Source organism: Caretta caretta, chromosome 5, assembly GCF_965140235.1.
Source record: "Caretta caretta isolate rCarCar2 chromosome 5, rCarCar1.hap1, whole genome shotgun sequence".
Classification (NCBI taxonomy): Eukaryota; Metazoa; Chordata; order Testudines; family Cheloniidae; genus Caretta; species Caretta caretta.
Genome location: NC_134210.1, coordinates 22,201,601 through 22,221,581, shown reverse-complemented (window position 1 = coordinate 22,221,581; position 19,981 = coordinate 22,201,601). Strand labels below are relative to the sequence as shown.

The window sequence follows — 19,981 nt, the reverse complement described above, 5'->3', positions numbered from 1 at the left end:
CAGTAATCTAATCTAAGTGACAGGGTGGGGATAACAATAATGAGAGCTGCATCCTACTGAAGGGGACACCATTTCTAGATCAGACCAAGATGAAAAGCCATCCTGGACACTACTCCGGTAAGATTGTGTAACAGTAGATAGGGGTTTAATGAGACTTAACCTTTCAATCCTTCAGGCAACTTGAAAATCTTTCTGGCCAACTATATTATATCCCAAATATATTACTCCATCCTCAGCTGAAATGAGATCCCCTCATTTTCAACAATGAGTAAACATGGAAGGCATATTTGAAAACATTCCCTCTTTGAAAAGACATGGTTCAAAAAATTAATTCCTCTTCCCATTCATGTTTTACATTCCTAAATTTAGTCATCAATAAGATAGTAAAGCCAGTTTTGATACCTCGCTGTTCATCACACACAGGGCCAAATGCAACAAGCCTTTCATGAATAAAATTCCACTGATTTTAGTGAGAGTTTTGCACAAAGGACTCGAAAGACTGAGCCATTACTCTACAGTATGTTTACTGCTATTCTGTCTACATAGCACCAATGAAGACTGTTACCAGTCTATAGACTATCCAATTTAAACCAATGTTTTAAAAAATGACTTGTGATTTTGGGTCCCTTTATATTTGGTTGACAGGGTCTGATTTCCAGAAAGCGCCAAGCCTCCACCCTCTGGAAACCAGGCCTCTTTAAGGCATTTAAAGTTGTAGGCATCCAAAAATTGAGGCACCCAAAAATTACTAGTCAGTTTTTAAAATCTTGGCCCTTAGTGATTACATATTTTCCAGCTTCACTTTATTTCCCGTCTCACTCACTTTTTGATGTACCCCTCATCTAAACAACAGTAGGCAAAACTTACAATATCACTACACAAACTGGTTAGCGACATTGCCAGAAAAATGAACGTGTTGGAACAATCCTCAACACCATAAGACCAATCACCTTTGCCAGCAAAGATTAAGACTGACATAAGCAAAAAGCAATAAAATCATTATCTCACAATCCAGATGGGAAAAGAGGGGTAACATAACAGAGTTCATTTAATACAACTTTGATCATAATCTTCATACTGGAAAATGATTGATATATATTTGTCAGTTATCAATTTCTACATAAGTGTGGCAGGAAAGTATTATTTTGGCTCCATATGTAACAAAATTGATTCATTCAATTTATGGGCCAGATTCTCACTTGGTGTATCACCACCGAAGTCAATAAAGCTGCACCACTTTACACCAGCTGAGGATCTGGTCCATTATTCATAGCAGTCCAAACTGAACTCTCTCTTTCTATGTTAATACATACAGCGAATAGACAGAAAAGTTAATATTGCAAACAACAGATAATCACTCTTTTCTCTAGGGACCAGCATGCACTGCTGGAGGATTGGAAAACCAATCCTCCTTTTATCCAGATTTTTCTTTGCAATTCATATTGGAAATAATACTGTTAAGGACCTGATTTTGAGTACTTTCTGCAAGCTTCTCAGCACCCTTAGCTCCTGTTGAATCATTAGGAGGTTTAAGGGACTTAGTACATTGTAGATGCAGCTCTGCATCTCCCACAATTGGGATCAGTAGTATATGTTTCCAACATATAACTTTCAGTATGCTTTTATGTATATATTTTATCAACTGCAGCTATACCTGTTAAAGGATTCTTAGAGTGAGATTTAGGTAGAAGATTTCACTGAGGACGTGCTCAGCATCTAAAAAGAAGTGTACCACCACTGAAATGTCTCCCATAAGTTCTGTTTACCTGAACACATAACACTATATTTAATAGCGTTAGTTGACAACTCCCAACAATGTTATAAGCCCCAATACCACTTTGTGATCTATTATAGGACATTAATTCAACTACGGAATATTCAAGGCTGAATGCTCTTCTGTAGGAAGCTCCTCCAGTGTTACGAATTGAATGCTCATGATGTACTACCACCACAGCATGCAGGGATCAGCATCTTAACTCTGAAACTTTGACAGCTGCTGTTACTGAAGCAGAACTACAACGGTTTGCCACAGAAACCAGCTGCAGTTCAGATTCTGACCCTTTTTGGTGCCCCCAAAGTATATTTTCAGTGCAGTGGAGTATATTATGCTTTAAGGATATGCTACTGTTGGCTTTATTTGCTGGTTTTGACTTTCAATGAAACAAGAGTAAGCAATTACCAACATAAAATATTTTGATTACAGGAAAACCAAACATAGGATTTTGTTTTTTTCGGTTAAAAACAAAAAACCCTAATCCAGGACACAACTTGCCTGCTTGCCTACATTGTTGTGGTTCAGATAAAATTAAATCCAGATTCAAACAACTCCGGGTTTATTTTTACAAGACCCCAAAACCTAGCTGACATGGTTTTGTATAACCAAAACCGAGTCTTCCTGTTTCATCTTCAATACTTATTTGATATATTTATATATTAGATGCTTCTTAGCACAAAGCTATTATCTGAAAGACATTTAAAACTGGAGAGAGGGATTTAAAAATTAAATGGTTAACAGTGTGGCTACCTGAGAAATGCATTCTGTAGATTTCAGGATTAGTGGTTTAAATATAAAGCAATGGAAGTTACACTTTTGGACTATTTACTTATACCCTCTTCACTCTCTCAATGGTGATTGTGAAGAGTTGCATGGCAGCCCCTGACCTGCCTGCAGGGATGTGCATGCATGAACTAAATTCCTCTCACCACCAGTTTATGTTGCTGCAGATGGCTGGCAGTGAACATTTTAGGGGGTTACAGTGAAACTGCAATATTGTCACCAAGTTTAGCGTGTCAATATTTGTTTAATTCAAATAGTCAAGTTTGACAGTGAATCTATTAACAACAACAGAATTAATGGGCTCTTCTATAGTACTAGAAGTGCTTTATAAACACCACTCACCTCTTTGTTCTGACTCCTAGATAAAGTTTCTTCCTAAACAAAACTGTGTTCACAAATATATTAATATAGAAACTGATAAAATATTGATATTAAATACATTTCTATTGTATATACAGAAGCAACTTCACTGTGAGGAATTTAAATATGCATGGGATGTCTGGTAAAATTAAAAAAAACAACAACAAAAAAACCCACGGTAGCAAGTGCAGACTTTCCCAGAAAGAATACATCATGAAGCTTGTGTGGTCACTCATGTCATGCTGATAATAGCTCATCTTAATTAATTAGCCTCTTACAGTTTGTATGGCAAATTCCACCTTCTCTGTATGTGTATATATCTTCTTACTATATGTTCCATTCAATGCATCCGATGAAGTGGGATGTAGCCCACGAAAGCTTATGCTCTAATAAATTTGTTAGTCTCTAAGGTGCCACAAGTACTCTCGGATACAGACCAACACAGCTGCTACTGTGAAACCTGTCATCTCAATGTGTTTAGATTAAAGGTCCAGAATATGCAGACACGTTGGCATCTAACCTGACAATCACTTGTGGATTAAGAGCTCATAACAATATGTATTGTATGCATTGACTCCCTTTGTCCCATTCTACAATGTCCGAGCAACACAGCGTGTACAGCACGCTGTATTTCAGAGATCCTACAAAATATATGCTCGAGCAAGAGAAAAGAGAGTTAAAGACTAACTGGAAGCTTCCACTAATTTTCACATTTTGGGGGGAATTAAGTCAGAACCTCCAATTTCTTTCCTTAAGGTGATCTGCAAAGGAAAACAAAAATTGCCCTCTTTGAGTAGCAGTTGAGTACTCCATTGAAATCTCTTATGAGCATCCCAGAAAAAAGATTGAAAGAAAGGCCCAAGTCCTAGTATTCTGCATTAGAAAATCAGATCTCATCTACTCTGATTTTCCAGAAAGCTGATTAATAACTAGAGAGCAAACAAAATTATGGCTTCCTCGGTGCAAAGGAGGTAGCGCTGGCTGAAAATTTACTGACAGAACTGTTTTCCATCAGAAAGTATCAATTTGACAAAATTGAAACATTTCTGGGAACTGTGAAGTCTCACTTTGGTGGAGAGGAGTCTAACAAGCCTAGTTCAGCCTTAACAAGGCATCCTGTAAGGCTTCCCCTGCATGGATTGGGCGGGTGTGGGGGGAAGAGCTTAAAAAGGGAAAACCTGCTGCAAGAAGGCTGCTATACCTCAGAGATTGCTGACCACAGACAGAAATCAGCCAAGAGAGATACTTGCAGGCCTTAGCCACCCCTGAAACTGCGTGGACCAGCTGATAAACCAGATGCCCCAAGAGGACGTACTGGAGGTAGACCAGCTGAAAAGCCAAGCCCCAAAGGGCTGACCCCAGAAAGACTACCTGACTAGAGACAGGCAAGCTTTGCCTTTCTTTTCCTGTGATTTCTCTTTCTTACGCAAGGGAAAGAGAGAGAAATGGACCTTTCTTTTGTTTGGAGAACGCCTCATGTGGTACAAACAGGGGGAGAGCATCATAAATAACTTGGGTCGGGATCTGGTCTGGACTCAGGGAATCCCCAACCTCCACAGAAATGTATTAACTTCCTGTGAAAATTTTGATGAAATTATCAAAACATTTTCTTTTGACTTACTCTTTTGAGATAATATAAACAAAAGAGCAACAGGTTTCCTTTTCATAAAGTGAAAATGAAATATTTTTGTAATAATTTCAAATACTGACTTTGTCCTAATTTGGGACAAAACCAAAGTTTAAAAATCTCAGAATTTCCTGCAGGACAGAAACTCTGAAAGGAGGTGAAACTCGAACAATTGTGATGGGAAGGAATTTTTAGGCAAATTGTTTTTATTAACTTCTCAGATGCCTGACAAACAATCAGTTTAGAAAGCTCCCCCTTGTGCTCTTAGAACTCCAGTAAAAAGAGAAGGTAGGACTGGCTATTCTTGAAACACGATTAAACAAAAAAAAACAAAAAACAAAAAAGCATTTTACCCCTGTAAAAGCCATACAGACCTTCAGGCTTTCTTTATATATGCCAAAAGGAAATAAAACAACACAAAGTGGGTTTCCCTTTTTCAGATTACCTTTGAAGACCAGAGCAACTGTCACTGAAGGTTCTCCATTACACAGGTTGTGAGCAACCCCGACATGGACCCTCACAGCCAGTCTCCCCTTTGCATAGGGGAAAAAAAAACCCAAACCATCCATAACATTCAGGACCATTGTCAAGGGACTCTCAATGGCTGTGGAGGACGACTGGTTCCCCTTAGTCTGCACATTCTATTACTTTTTATGATCTCCCCATGCAAAGCTCACTGTTGAGGAAGGAAATGAGCTACTGTAAAGGCTGGCAGGCTTACCATTCAACTTTCAACACTGGTCAACTTAAAATTTGCTAAGCCTATTGCTAGTGTTATTGAACTGCAGAAACACACTATGACTAGTGTTATTGAACTGCAGAAACATACACCTATGTGAGGAAGTCACACTGACAATTTAGTACTTTATATCAGCTTGCAGTGGTTTGTTGTTTCGGACACTTTGATTGCAGAGTTCTGTCACCTCTTGACCTAACAGACATCTGTACGTTTCCAAGTTCCTTGGGTTGGTACAGATTTAAACTATGTCTCCCCGTGTGTGGATGATGGGAGGCAAAACAGTTGTACCACACATGCTTCAAATTCTAGAGTCATAACCAGCGTTCATTTGCTGCAATTCTGCAGCTGCAGAAATTACCATTTATCCAATGTCCCACAAAAATCCAAGTCAAACTGCTTCTCTAACTAGTCAAAGAATTAGTAAGGGTTAGCATCAGTTGTAAACAGAGGGGTTCAAAGCCTCCTTCCTGGGTATTTATGTCCTGACTGCTCAACAAATAAAAGTAGTAGGAGTGCAGCAAACATGCCAACCCAGGGCCATTGAGAGTTGCTGCCTCCTTCTTTGGGTTCATTATTTCTTATTTAAATTTAATCAGAGCCCAATGGATGGCACCTCAGTTGCTTAGCTTAAGATACAGAAATGGTGCAAGGTTTGTCCTTTCTACCCTCCGGTGGAGCAGGGTTAGGGGAATGGATGGAAAACATTTCTTAGGTAAAGTTGCAAGCGGAGGTTTTCAAAAAGGCCTAAGGAAATCAGGTGTCCAACTCCCATTAGGGATCTAAATAACATTTAAAAAAAGTAAGCGTTTAAAGTATTAAAATTGTACCATTTAAACATTTAACTGTTAGGCTCTGCTGCCTCCCCAGGCGCCAAGGATCTTGGCTGCTACCCCAGTGCCTAGAGACTCCACTCACTGCTGGGCCCATGCTTGGAGTCCTGGCTGCCGTCCCACGTGCCCAGGGTCCCAGCTCCTGCCCTGGGGCTGGCGGCGGGCATGGGGCCGGTGGCGGGGAGGACCTGTGGCACGGGGGGGAGGCGGCAGCCAGGACCCATGGCACGGGGGATGGGGGGCAGCCGGAGTTTAAATGTTAACCAGAACACCTTACCAACAAGACAGTTAATTGGTTAACATTTTACATCCCTAACTCCTATTAGCCTTTGAAAATGCCAGCTGGCAAGTATAAGGGCCACATACATACTGAGTAAAGTCACTATATAAGCACATGGTATTATATAAGGAAAGCTGAATAAAGATCCTTCTGAATTCCAGCACCACTGCGCCTAGACTTCTTCCCAGCCCCGTAGGCTCAGTTTGTTGCCTCATTATATCTTACAATGTCTGGAAAACACTAAAGGCGCAAAAAGCTAGCCATCCCCCTCCTCTCACAGGCTTCTTGCTTTAGACACATATACATCTGTTAAATAAAACTTCATTGTGACTTTAATTTCATCGGAGAGGGGGAAAGAGGAGAAGAGAATGTTAATGTTTTGTTGCCAATGCGATACAGTGAATTGCTTTCTATTTATATCTATCCAGGCTTGGCAGAATTCAATTTTTTTTTTAATAATTTCAATGGCTATATCAATGTTTTTTGTAAGCTTTTTTATTTTTCTCTATCTTAGTTTCACAGTTCTGCAAAAATTATGGGGTTTTAAGCATTTTTTTCATCAATTTAAATGTTCATAGTTCCAGGAAATTGGGGGAGGTCAGATAATTATTAAATTACAGTAGACTTTGAGATTCAAAAAGTTTAAGCTTTATAATCACTAAAAAACAATTTGTCAACATCAATTTCTCAACATCACATGTCAAAATATACAAAGTATCATAGAATCATAGAATATCAGGGTTGGAAGGGACCCCAGAAGGTCATCTAGTCCAACCCCCTGCTTAGTGAAAAAGTTTTTCCTAATATCCAATCTAAACCTCCCCCACTGCAACTTGAGACCATTACTCCTCGTTCTGTCATCTGCTACCATTGAGAACAGTCTAGAGCCATCCTCTTTGGAACCCCCTTTCAGGTAGTTGAAAGCAGCTATCAAATCCCCCCTCATTCTTCTCTTCTGCAGGCTAAACAATCCCAGCTCCCTCAGCCTCTCCTCATAAGTCATGTGTTCCAGACCCCTAATCATTTTTGTTGCCCTTTGCTGGACTCTCTCCAATTTATCCACATCCTTCTTGAAGTGTGGGGCCCAATACTGGACACAGTACTCCAGATGAGGCCTCACCAATGTCGAATAGAGGGGAACGATCACGTCCCTCGATCTGCTCGCTATGCCCCTACTTATACATCCCAAAATGCCATTGGCCTTCTTGGCAACAAGGGCACACTGCTGACTCATATCCAGCTTCTCGTCCACTGTCACCCCTAGGTCCTTTTCCGCAGAACTGCTGCCTAGCCATTCAGTCCCTAGTCTGTAGCTGTGCATTGGGTTCTTCCGTCCTAAGTGCAGGACCCTGCACTTATCCTTATTGAACCTCATCAGATTTCTTTTGGCCCAATCCTCCAATTTGTCTAGGTCCTTCTGTATCCTATCCCTCCCCTCCAGCGTATCTACCACTCCTCCCAGTTTAGTATCATCCGCAAATTTGCTGAGAGTGCAATCCACACCATCCTCCAGATCATTTATGAAGATATTGAACAAAACCGGCCCCAGGACCGACCCTTGGGGCACTCCACTTGATACCGGCTGCCAACTAGACATGGAGCCATTGATCACTACCCGTTGAGCCCGACAATCTAGCCAGCTTTCTACCCACCTTATAGTGCATTCATCCAGCCCATACTTCCTTAACTTGCTGACAAGAATACTGTGGGAGACCGTGTCAAAAGCTTTGCTAAAGTCAAGAAACAATACATCCACTGCTTTCCCTTCATCCACAGAACCAGTAATCTCATCATAAAAGGCGATTAGATTAGTCAGGCATGACCTTCCCTTGGTGAATCCATGCTGGCTGTTCCTGATCACTTTCCTCTCATGCAAGTGCTTCAGGATTGATTCTTTGAGGACCTGCTCCATGATTTTTCCAGGGACTGAGGTGAGGCTGACTGGCCTGTAGTTCCCAGGATCCTCCTCCTTCCCTTTTTTAAAGATTGGCACTACATTAGCCTTTTTCCAGTCATCTGGGACTTCCCCGGTTCGCCACGAGTTTTCAAAGATAATGGCCAATGGCTCTGCAATCACAGCCGCCAATTCCTTCAGCACTCTCGGATGCAACTCGTCCAGCCCCATGGACTTGTGCACGTCCAGCTTTTCTAAATAGTCCCTAACCACCTCTATCTCCACAGAGGGCTGGCCATCTCTTCCCCATTTTGTGATGCCCAGCGCAGCAGCCTGGGAGCTGACCTTGTTAGTGAAAACAGAGGCAAAAAAAGCATTGAGTACATTAGCTTTTTCCACATCCTCTGTCAGTAGGTTGCCTCCCTCATTCAGTAAGGGGCCCACACTTTCCTTGGCTTTCTTCTTGTTGCCAACATACCTGAAGAAACCCTTCTTGTTACTCTTAACATCTCTTGCTAGCTGCAGCTCCAGTAAATATCCTTAAATCAAATTCTAAGTTCTCAAGTAGCATTCTTCTTACTTTGCCTCTATAAATTTGTTAACTTTTTTGTGTACAATGAAATCAATGCTTACAGACATTTACTGATAATCTAATCTCTTCATGCCTCTCTCATATTATATATGTCATAAATATAAAGGGAAGGCTAACCACCTTTAAATCCCTCCTGGCCAGAGGAAAAAACCCTTTCACCTGTAAAGGGTTAAGAAGCTAAAGCTAACCTTGCTAGCACCTGACCAAAATGACCAATGAGGAGACAAGAGACTTTCAAAGCTGGGGGGAGGAAACAAAGTGTTCTCTCTGTCTGTGTGTTGCTTTTGCCAGGACCAGAGCAGGAATGCAGGTCATAACTCCTGTAAAGAGTTAATAAGCAATCTAGTTAGAGATGCATTAGATTCTGTTTTGTTTAAATGGCTGATAAAATAAGTTGTGCTGAATGGAATGTATATTCCTGTTTTTGTGTCTTTTTGTAACTTAAGATTTTGCCTAGAGGGATTCTCTGTGTTTTGAATCTGATTACCCTGTAAGGTATTTACCATCCTAATTTTATAGAGGTGATTCTTTTACTTTTTCTCCAATTAAAATTCTTCTTTTAAGAAACTGATTGCTTTTTCATTTGTTCTTAAGATCCAAGGATTTGGGTCTGTGTTCACCTATGCAAATTGGTGAGGATTTTTATCAAGCCTTCCCCAGGAAAGGGGGTGTAGGGTTTGGGAGGATTTTGGGGGGAAAGACGTTTCCAAGCGGGCTCTTTCCGTATTATATATTTGTTAGACATTTGGTGGTGGCAGCAATAAAGTCCAGGGGGAAAAGGTAAAACAGTTTGTACCTTGGAGAAGTTTTAACCTAAGCTGGTAAAAATAAGCTTAGGGGGCTCTTCATGTAGGTCCCCACATCTGTACCCTAGAGTTCAGAGTGGGGAAGGAACCTTGACTATATATATATCCATTGCCCTTTAATCGTCAGAACTTGTGTTACTTTGGTGAAACACTTGTGTTGTTTTTTTCTGGGTTTTTTTGCGTGGGGGGCAGTTAGTTTCTCTCTGCAGTTTTACTAAATAGCCATGACCCAGTTCACGGTCTATGGGAGCCAATGTTACAATCAGGATGATTTAAGACTGTTAAAAAATAGCTGCACTTTTGGTGAAGTGGGAGAAGACAATTGTTCAGATAATATCAAATTGAATAATTCTTTAATTTCAGATGTTAAAAAGGTCTCTGTTTTAGCATTAGTCCTTGCAACATTAGTAAAAGTTTGATCAGTGTTCCCTACACTCTTCTCCTGTCTGGAGTAACATTGTAAGCAGAACACTCCTGTAGTTCAAAAAGCCTACAGGAAAGTACCGCCTATGAGTTGCATAATAAAGTAAAATAAATTCTCTCTTTACAGATTGAAGACGATTTGCTTGCTTTTTTAACTTTGCACATTTCACCTCATCAGTAGGCTCAGTGAAATGCCAAAACTTCCAAGCAAGGCCGTTAACAAACAGTAAAAATGTTGCTATTTGTTACAGATGAACAACTGTCATTACAAAAGTTCTACGGATTACCCTACCAAAATAACCACCAAAACCACACAGCCTCTGAAACTGGAAGCAATGTTAGCACCTTAGTGTTAGCACAATAAGGCCTATAAAGTGGACTGCAAATAGAAGAAAGCCTGCACACTCTCCTCAACTTTGGTAGCAACTAAATGGATACAAGTGAGCAGATTTTAATATTTGCATCTTAGTTTTCTCTTCCCCTTTATTTATTCCTTTCTTCCTGCATTCTTGTTTTCCACATTAACATTACATACTTTATACATGATTTTCCTACCACAGGTAAATGTGAACCATATCTGTGACTTACCTGAATATCTATCATTAGTATAATTAACTGTTTAGTTGTAAACTTACAAGACTTCTAGTCACACAGAAAACACTAACTCTTTATTTTACTCAGTTTATAAAATAGACAAACACTGGATGCAAAAAAATACTTGTCTACATTGTCACTTTTTTTTTTAAACTTACCACTCCACACATCGGTTTATATTCTCCTAAATACTGTGTGTTAGGACTAGTTCATAAATTAATCTCCCTCTCAATTTCTCTACTGCTCTGGAGAGGATGTAGAGACTGTTCTAGGTCTATATTTGGTGCAGCACATGTCTGCTGATGTGCCAGCACACTATGCTGAAGCCTGGCAGGCACATTGGGAGGGATGGAGTCAAGGCTACACCTATTCCACCATTCCCACCTACTTTGGGGGGAACAACAATACATAGCAAGCTCTGCAGAACCCATTTTCCCTCCGTCTCTATATGCCGTGATATGGGTAGCCAGCACAAGGCAGTGAGGCATAAAACACCCACTTCACTAACTTGTGTAATCATGAGTACAGGGCCATAATCTGGGCTTTAGCTAATTAAGTCGTTACAGCAAGTCAAAGACACTTTCACAGCAGACTGAATTTGTCAGATGCGTATTTACTTTAAGCCTACTGAATTATGATCTGGTTCATCTTCCCCACCCCCAGATCCGAACAGACGGGCCCCATTGTGAAAGGCATTTGCAACTCACCATAAGACACTCCCTGGAGATCACAAACGTCCAGTTGTGCCCACCGACTGAACACAAAGGAAGAATCGCTGTTCACTCGACAGATGTAAAACCCAGAATCATTTACACTCACTGGGTTAAAAATCAACTCTGGGGAAGTCCCATGTGGAACCTGTGTTACATATGAGCCACAGAAAAACTTAACTTAGACTGACTGGTGCTGGTTTGGGGTAAACATTAGAATATTTGTTTCTAGCAAGGACAGTACTCCTGACTACTAGTGCAGCAAAAGACTATACATGAAAATAAATTTACCTTTAGCAGATAAGAAACAAAACTGTATAGTAAATAGTGCAATTATTATACACATTTCAGTAACTTGGAGACAATCTCTATCTGGATCAAACTAATTTAACATCTTGCTTAAGGCCTAAAAGTGATCTAACACTAGATCTTAAAAATGGACTTTAATATCATTGCTAATGTAAGAGTTCATCAATAGGCATTCCTCTTACAGGAAGATACACCTGGATAAGGGGTGGGGTGGGGGGCATTGGAGAAAAGTTGTGTTCCTTTTTAACTGCGGAATGCTACTCAGGCTATAGGAATATGGGGCGGGTGCAGGAATTTAAATTTGACCGCTTTTGGAGGGACACGTTAAGCAAATGATGTTATGAGAAAAGACAGCACACCCTCGCCATAACGAACCCCTGGGGATCCAAGTCATTTGACCATTATAGCCAGAGGTTCATAGCAAAAGAGAAGGCGGACACAGCAGGGACAGCAGAGCTCCTCCAGCAGGAGCTAATACCTCCTTCAGCCGCAGTGGTCCTGGGGCCAGAAGAACTCACTCTGTGACCCTGCTGATTATTGGAGGGGCCTGTGCCCCTGTTTTCCCCCATTTTGCACGCCCCTGGGAATAGGGCCATCCCTAGCTATTCTGGGGCCCTACGCAGCCCCCCTGCAGGGGGGGACAGGCCTCTGCGGGGGTGGGAGGGGCTGTCTTGGGGCGTGGGGGGAACCACTCTCCAGCAGTCACTGGTGGCGCGACTGGGGCTGGGTCCCTGCACTTCCCGCTGCCGGTGAGCGCAGGCCCAGCCCTGCTACGCTCCTCAGCGGTGGGAAGAGGCAGGGCTGGAGCAGAGCAGGGCGGGGGCTTTGGGGAAGGGGTGGAGTCGGGGCAGGGCTGGGGTGAAGCAGGGGTGGGAAGAGGTGGGGCTGGGGCAGGGGGCCTGGGAAAGAGGCGGGGCTGGGGCTGGACCAGCATGCAGCTGCGGAGGGCATCAGGAAATTTGGTGCCCCAAGTTTCCTGGTGCCCTACGTAGCTGTGTACTTTGCATATAGGTAAGGATGGCCCTGCTTGGGAATATCAACTCAGACCCACTTCAACAATTTATTTTATTGGTCATATTTGTGACATGCTCACTTTAAGCCTTCAGCCCTTCAGTTCTAGGTGACCAGTTCCAACATGTTCTAGTGCTATAGCAACTGGAAGTTGTTACATTCCAACAGAGATTGAATGGCCTGAGGTAAATGAGTTGGTGGTCTCAGTCCAGTTCTCTCACATTTCCAGTTGGTGCCATTCTTGCAGGATCACAGAATCCATTGGTCACGCTGGACCTGTAGACTGGACTATTCTCTAGACACTGTCACAGACAGTTGAAGCACATGACATCTGAAGGGTGATGTGGGAAAACTTTAATGGACATAACCTGTGCTGTACTACTTCTGTGACAAGAGTACTGAGGGTTCTGCTCTTTCGGGTTGCCAATCTGGAAAGTTTCACCATAAATGTTCTTAAAAATATCTGTGAGCCAGTTGGGGAATAGGGAAGATGAACTCCAGTTTTTTGTAAGGATTTATATTCTGTAGACTGACTTTACCCAATACTTCCATCGAATCCTTGAGATTTCCTATATTTGGTTATTACCTCTTTTTTCTGTTTGAACCACTGATAATGCAGAAATGGATATCCAGTTGCCCAACAACATAGTTTGACCGTTTGTCCAGATAATACTGACTTAGGGTCTGGCTGTACAACAATCTTTATACCTTAAAAAAAAAAAAAAAGGAGAAGTTAAGACATTGCAACAAGAATGAACTTGCTTCCATTTGTCTTTTGTAAGTTAAATATTGTTATACGATTAGAACTGCGCTGCTGAATTTTTGCAGTTTACCTACTGCACGTACTTTACAATTGTCTGAAGTGATGAAGATTAGTTGTAAGTGGTATGTTGATGATTAAATAAGATTTATTTAATATTAAAAATTGTTACCTTATTTAACATTTTTACTGCCACAATTTTAACAAACTTGTGGTTGGGAGTCTGTTGCCAGAGAAAGGATTTAACTTTTTGTACATTAGGCAAGTTCTTTTAAAATGTGTCTTAAATACAAAGGAATTCACAAATTACACTTACACCCACTTTAAGGCCCCAATACACTGCCTCAGTGCAGTATAGGGGACTCAGTATGAATGAGAATCAGGCCTTTTAAATGTTTTGTTCTGTTCTTAATATGTTACTGTCTGATATCTCATTTATTTTATCGATGGTTGAATTTATCCAACAAAAATTAGTTTAGTCAAAAAGGGACATTTCTAAACTGAATTTTCATGAAGACTTTTTCTCCCCAAATGGTTTTTGCATTTTTGACAAAAATTTTAAGTGTACATATATTCATTCACCTGTTGGCTTTTCGGTGTGTGTGGGCCTTTTTCCCCTATTTTGATTGATCGGTCTAGTCACATGGTGGGAATATTTTCAAGATGAGGAAAGTAGACCTGAAGGAAGGTCCAGTGCTTAGGGCACTAGCCTAAGATTTGGGAGACCAGCGTTCAGTTTCCTGCTCTACCACAGACTTACTGTGATCTTGGGCAAGTCACTCAGGGGTTGTCTGTATGGGGAAACTGACCAGAACAGTTAGTATGGAATAAGCTAGTCTGCAATAGCTTCCCATCTGGATACTCTTACTCCAACATAAGTGTCCAGTGAGGAGTTATTGTGGAAAAGCTATGACACTTTAAATTCACACTAACTTATCCTAAAATGACTTCCCCATGTAAACAAGCCCTCAGTCTCTGTCCATCAGTTTCCCATCTGTAAAAATAGGGATAATAGCACTTTCCTACCTTACAGGAGTATTTGTGAATCACAGAATCATAGAAATGTAAGGCTGGAAGGGATCTCCATAAGTCACCAACTCCAGCCCCAGCACTGAGGCAGGACCAAGTAAACCTAGATCACCCTTGACAAGTGTTGTCTAACCTGTTTTTGAGAAACCTCTAATGATGGGTATTGCACAACTTCCCTTGGAAACCTACTCCAGAGCTTAACTAACCTTATAGATAGAAAGTTTTTTTCCTAATATCTAACCTAAATCTCCCTTCTGCAGATTACTTCTTGATCTAGCTTCAGTGGATCTAAAAAACAATTGAGCCCTCTGTTCTTTGTAACAGCCCTTAACATATTTGAAAACGTATCAGGTTCCCACTCAGTGTTTTCTAAAGATTAAATATATCCATTATTTTAATCTTTTCCTCATAGGTTAGGTTTTCTAACCCTTTTATCATTTTGGTTGCTCTCCTCTGGACTCTCGCCAGTTTGTCCACATCTTTCCTAAAGTGTGGCATCCAGAATTGGTCACAGGACTCCAGATGAGGCCTCACCAGTGCTGAGTAGAGCAGGACTATTAACTGCAATGTTTTACTTACACCACTTTTGTTAATACACCCCAGCACTATGTTACCCTTTTCACAACTGCATCACACTGTGATCCACTATAACCCCAGATCCTTTTCAGCGGTACTACCACCTAGCAGTTATTCCCCATTTTGTAGCTGTGCACTTGATTTGTCCTTCCTAAGTTAAATACTTTGCACTTGTCTTTATTGAATTTCATCTTGTTGATTTCAGACCAATTCTCCAATTTGTCAAGGTCATTTTGAATTCTAATCCTTTCCTCCAAAGAGCTTGTGACCTCTCTCAACTTGGTATCATCAGCAAATTTTCTAAGAAGAAAAGGAGTACTTGTGGCACCTTAGAGACTAACGAATTTATTTGAGCATGAGCTTTCGTGAGCTACAGCTCACTTCATCAGATGTTTACCGTGGAAACTGCAGCAGACTTTATATACACACAGAGAATATGAAACAATACCTCCTCCCACCCCACTGTCCTGCTGGTAATAGCTTATCTAAAGTGATCAACAGGTGGGCCATTTCCAGCACAAATCCAGGTTTTCTCACCCTCCACCCCCCACACAAATTCACTCTCCTGCTGGTGCTAGCCCATCCAAAGTGACAACTCTTTGCATAATCAAGTCGGGCTATTTCCTGCATAGATCAAGGTTTTCTCACATCCCCCCCACCCCCATACACACACAAACTCACTCTCCTGCTGGTAATAGCTCATCTAAACTGACCACTCTCCAAGTTTAAATCCAAGTTAAACCAGAACATCTGGGGGGGGGGGGTAGGAAAAACAAGAAGAAACAGGCTACCTTGCATAATGACTTAGCCACTCCCAGTCTCTATTTAAGCCTAAATTAATAGTATCCAATTTGCAAATGAATTCCAATTCAGCAGTTTCTCGCTGGAGTCTGGATTTGAAGTTTTTTTGTTTTAAGATAGCGACCTTCATGTCTGTGATTGCGTGACCAGAGAGATTGAAGTGTTCTCCGACTGGTTTATGAATGTTATAATTCTTGACATCTGATTTGTGTCCATTTATTCTTTTACGTAGAGACTGTCCAGTTTGACCGATGTACATGGCAGAGGGGCATTGCTGGCACATGATGGCATATATCACATTGGTGGATGTGCAGGTGAACGAGCCTCTGATAGTGTGGCTGATGTTATTAGGCCCTGTGATGGTGTCCCCTGAATAGATATGTGGGCACAATTGGCAACGGGCTTTGTTGCAAGGATAAGTTCCTGGGTTAGTGGTTCTGTTGTGTGGTATGTGGTTGTTGGTGAGTATTTGCTTCAGATTGCGGGGCTGTCTGTAGGCAAGGACTGGCCTGTCTCCCAAGACTTGTGAGAGTGTTGGGTCATCCTTTAGGATAGGTTGTAGATCCTTAATAATGCGTTGGAGGGGTTTTAGTTGGGGGCTGAAGGTGACCGCTAGTGGCGTTCTGTTATTTTCTTTGTTAGGCCTGTCCTGTAGTAGGTAACTTCTGGGAACTCTTCTGGCTCTATCAATCTGTTTCTTTACTTCTGCAGGTGGGTATTGTAGTTGTAAGAAAGCTTGACAGAGATCTTGTAGGTGTTTGTCTCTGTCTGAGGGGTTGGAGCAAATGCGGTTGTATCGCAGAGCTTGGCTGTAGACGATGGATCGTGTGGTGTGGTCAGGGTGAAAGCTGGAGGCATGCAGGTAGGAATAGCGGTCAGTAGGTTTCCGGTATAGGGTGGTGTTTATGTGGCCATTGTTTATTAGCACTGTAGTGTCCAGGAAGTGGATCTCTTGTGTGGACTGGACCAGGCTGAGGTTGGTGGTGGGATGGAAATTGTTGAAATCGTGGTGGAATTCCTCAAGAGCTTCTTTTCCATGGGTCCAGATGATGAAGATGTCATCAATATAGCGCAAGTAGAGTAGGGGCTTTAGGGGACGAGAGCTGAGGAAGCGTTGTTCTAAATCAGCCATAAAAATGTTGGCATACTGTGGGGCCATGCGGGTACCCATAGCAGTGCCGCTGATCTGAAGGTATACATTGTCCCCAAATGTGAAATAGTTATGGGTAAGGACAAAGTCACAAAGTTCAGCCACCAGGTTAGCCGTGACATTATCGGGGATAGTGTTCTTGACGGCTTGTAGTCCATCTTTGTGTGGAATGTTGGTGTAGAGGGCTTCTACATCCATAGTAGCCAGGATGGTGTTTTCAGGAAGATCACCGATGGATTGAAGTTTCCTCAGGAAGTCAGTGGTGTCTCGAAGGTAGCTGGGAGTGCTGGTAGCGTAGGGCCTGAGGAGGGAGTCTACATAGCCAGACAATCCTGCTGTCAGGGTGCCAATGCCTGAGATGATGGGGCGCCCAGGATTTCCAGGTTTATGGATCTTGGGTAGTAGATAGAATATCCCAGGTCGGGGTTCCAGGGGTGTGTCTGTGCGGATTTGATCTTGTGCTTTTTCAGGAAGTTTCTTGAGCAAATGCTGTAGTTGCTTTTGGTAACTCTCAGTGGGATCATAGGGTAATGGCTTGTAGAAACTCGTGTTGGAGAGCTGCCGAGCAGCCTCTTGTTCATATTCCGACCTATTCATGATGACAACAGCACCTCCTTTGTCAGCCTTTTTGATTATGATGTCAGAGTTGTTTCTGAGGCTGTGGATGGCATTGCGTTCCGCATGGCTGAGGTTATGGGGCAAGTGATGCTGCTTTTCCACAATTTCAGCTCGTGCACGTCGGCGGAAGCACTCTATGTAGAAGTCCAGTCTGCTGTTTCGACCTTCAGGAGGAGTCCATCTAGAATCCCTCTTTCTGTAGTGTTGGCAGGGAGACCTCTGTGGATTAGTATGTTGTTCAGAGGTATTTTGGAAATATTCCTTGAGACGGAGACGTCGAAAATAGGATTCTAGGTCACCACAGAACTGTATCATGTTCGTGGGGGTGGAGGGGCAGAAGGAGAGGCCCCGAGATAGAACAGCTGCTTCTGCTGGGCTGAGAGCATAGTTGGATAGGTTAACAATATTGCTAGGTGGGGTGAGGGAACCATTGCTGTGGCCCCTTGTAGCATGTAGTAGTTTAGAAAGTTTAGTGTCTTTTTTCTTTTGTAGAGAAGCAAAGTGTGCGTTGTAAATGGCTTGTCTAGTTTTAGTAAAATCCAGCCACGAGGAAGTTTGTGTGGAAGGTTGGTTCTTTATGAGAGTATCCATTTTTGAGAGCTCATTCTTAATCTTTCCCTGTTTGCTGTAGAGGATCTTGATCAGGTGATTCCGCAGTTTCTTTGAGAGCGTGAGGCACAAGCTGTCAGCATAGTCTGTGTGGTATGTAGATTGTAATGGATTTTTGACCTTCAGTCCTTTTGGTACGATGTCCATCTGTTTGCATTTGGAAAGGAAGATGATGTCTGTCTGTATCTGTACAAGTTTCTTCATGCAGTTGATAGATTTCCACTCCATACGGCTAAATGCAGTGCCTTGCATAATGACAGGTTTCAGAGGAACAGCCGTGTTAGTCTGTATTCGCAAAAAGAAAAGGAGTACTTGTGGCACCTTAGAGACTAACGAATTTATTTGAGCATGAGCTTTCGTGAGCTACAGCTCACTTCATCAGATGTTTACCGTGGAAACTGCAGCAGACTTTATATACACACAGAGAATATGAAACAATACCTCCTCCCACCCCACTGTCCTGCTGGTAATAGCTTATCTAAAGTGATCAACAGGTGGGCCATTTCCAGCACAAATCCAGGTTTTCTCACCCTCCACCCCCCACACAAATTCACTCTCCTGCTGGTGCTAGCCCATCCAAAGTGACAACTCTTTGCATAATCAAGTCGGGCTATTTCCTGCATAGATCAAGGTTTTCTCACATCCCCCCCACCCCCATACACACACAAACTCACTCTCCTGCTGGTAATAGCTCATCTAAACTGACCACTCTCCAAGTTTAAATCCAAGTTAAACCAGAACATCTGGGGGGGGGGGGTAGGAAAAACAAGAAGAAACAGGCTACCTTGCATAATGACTTAGCCACTCCCAGTCTCTATTTAAGCCTAAATTAATAGTATCCAATTTGCAAATGAATTCCAATTCAGCAGTTTCTCGCTGGAGTCTGGATTTGAAGTTTTTTTGTTTTAAGATAGCGACCTTCATGTCTGTGATTGCGTGACCAGAGAGATTGAAGTGTTCTCCGACTGGTTTATGAATGTTATAATTCTTGACATCTGATTTGTGTCCATTTATTCTTTTACGTAGAGACTGTCCAGTTTGACCGATGTACATGGCAGAGGGGCATTGCTGGCACATGATGGCATATATCACATTGGTGGATGTGCAGGTGAACGAGCCTCTGATAGTGTGGCTGATGTTATTAGGCCCTGTGATGGTGTCCCCTGAATAGATATGTGGGCACAATTGGCAACGGGCTTTGTTGCAAGGATAAGTTCCTGGGTTAGTGGTTCTGTTGTGTGGTATGTGGTTGTTGGTGAGTATTTGCTTCAGATTGCGGGGCTGTCTGTAGGCAAGGACTGGCCTGTCTCCCAAGACTTGTGAGAGTGTTGGGTCATCCTTTAGGATAGGTTGTAGATCCTTAATAATGCGTTGGAGGGGTTTTAGTTGGGGGCTGAAGGTGACCGCTAGTGGCGTTCTGTTATTTTCTTTGTTAGGCCTGTCCTGTAGTAGGTAACTTCTGGGAACTCTTCTGGCTCTATCAATCTGTTTCTTTACTTCTGCAGGTGGGTATTGTAGTTGTAAGAAAGCTTGACAGAGATCTTGTAGGTGTTTGTCTCTGTCTGAGGGGTTGGAGCAAATGCGGTTGTATCGCAGAGCTTGGCTGTAGACGATGGATCGTGTGGTGTGGTCAGGGTGAAAGCTGGAGGCATGCAGGTAGGAATAGCGGTCAGTAGGTTTCCGGTATAGGGTGGTGTTTATGTGGC

General features: G+C 42.2%; 1 protein-coding gene across 2 annotated transcripts in view; it reads right to left on the bottom strand.

The window, feature by feature from the left end:
* Positions 1–19,981, bottom strand: part of MALT1 (MALT1 paracaspase) — a 94,622-nt gene that overhangs the window by 50,203 nt on the left and 24,438 nt on the right. For both annotated transcript variants that reach the window (XM_048851137.2, XM_048851139.2), the window contains exons 3-4: positions 13,319–13,440; positions 11,410–11,560 (exon numbers count right to left, since the gene is read on the bottom strand). In XM_048851137.2, coding sequence (XP_048707094.2) covers positions 11,410–11,560; positions 13,319–13,440 — 273 coding nt within the window. The remainder of the gene's footprint in view (positions 1–11,409; positions 11,561–13,318; positions 13,441–19,981) is intronic.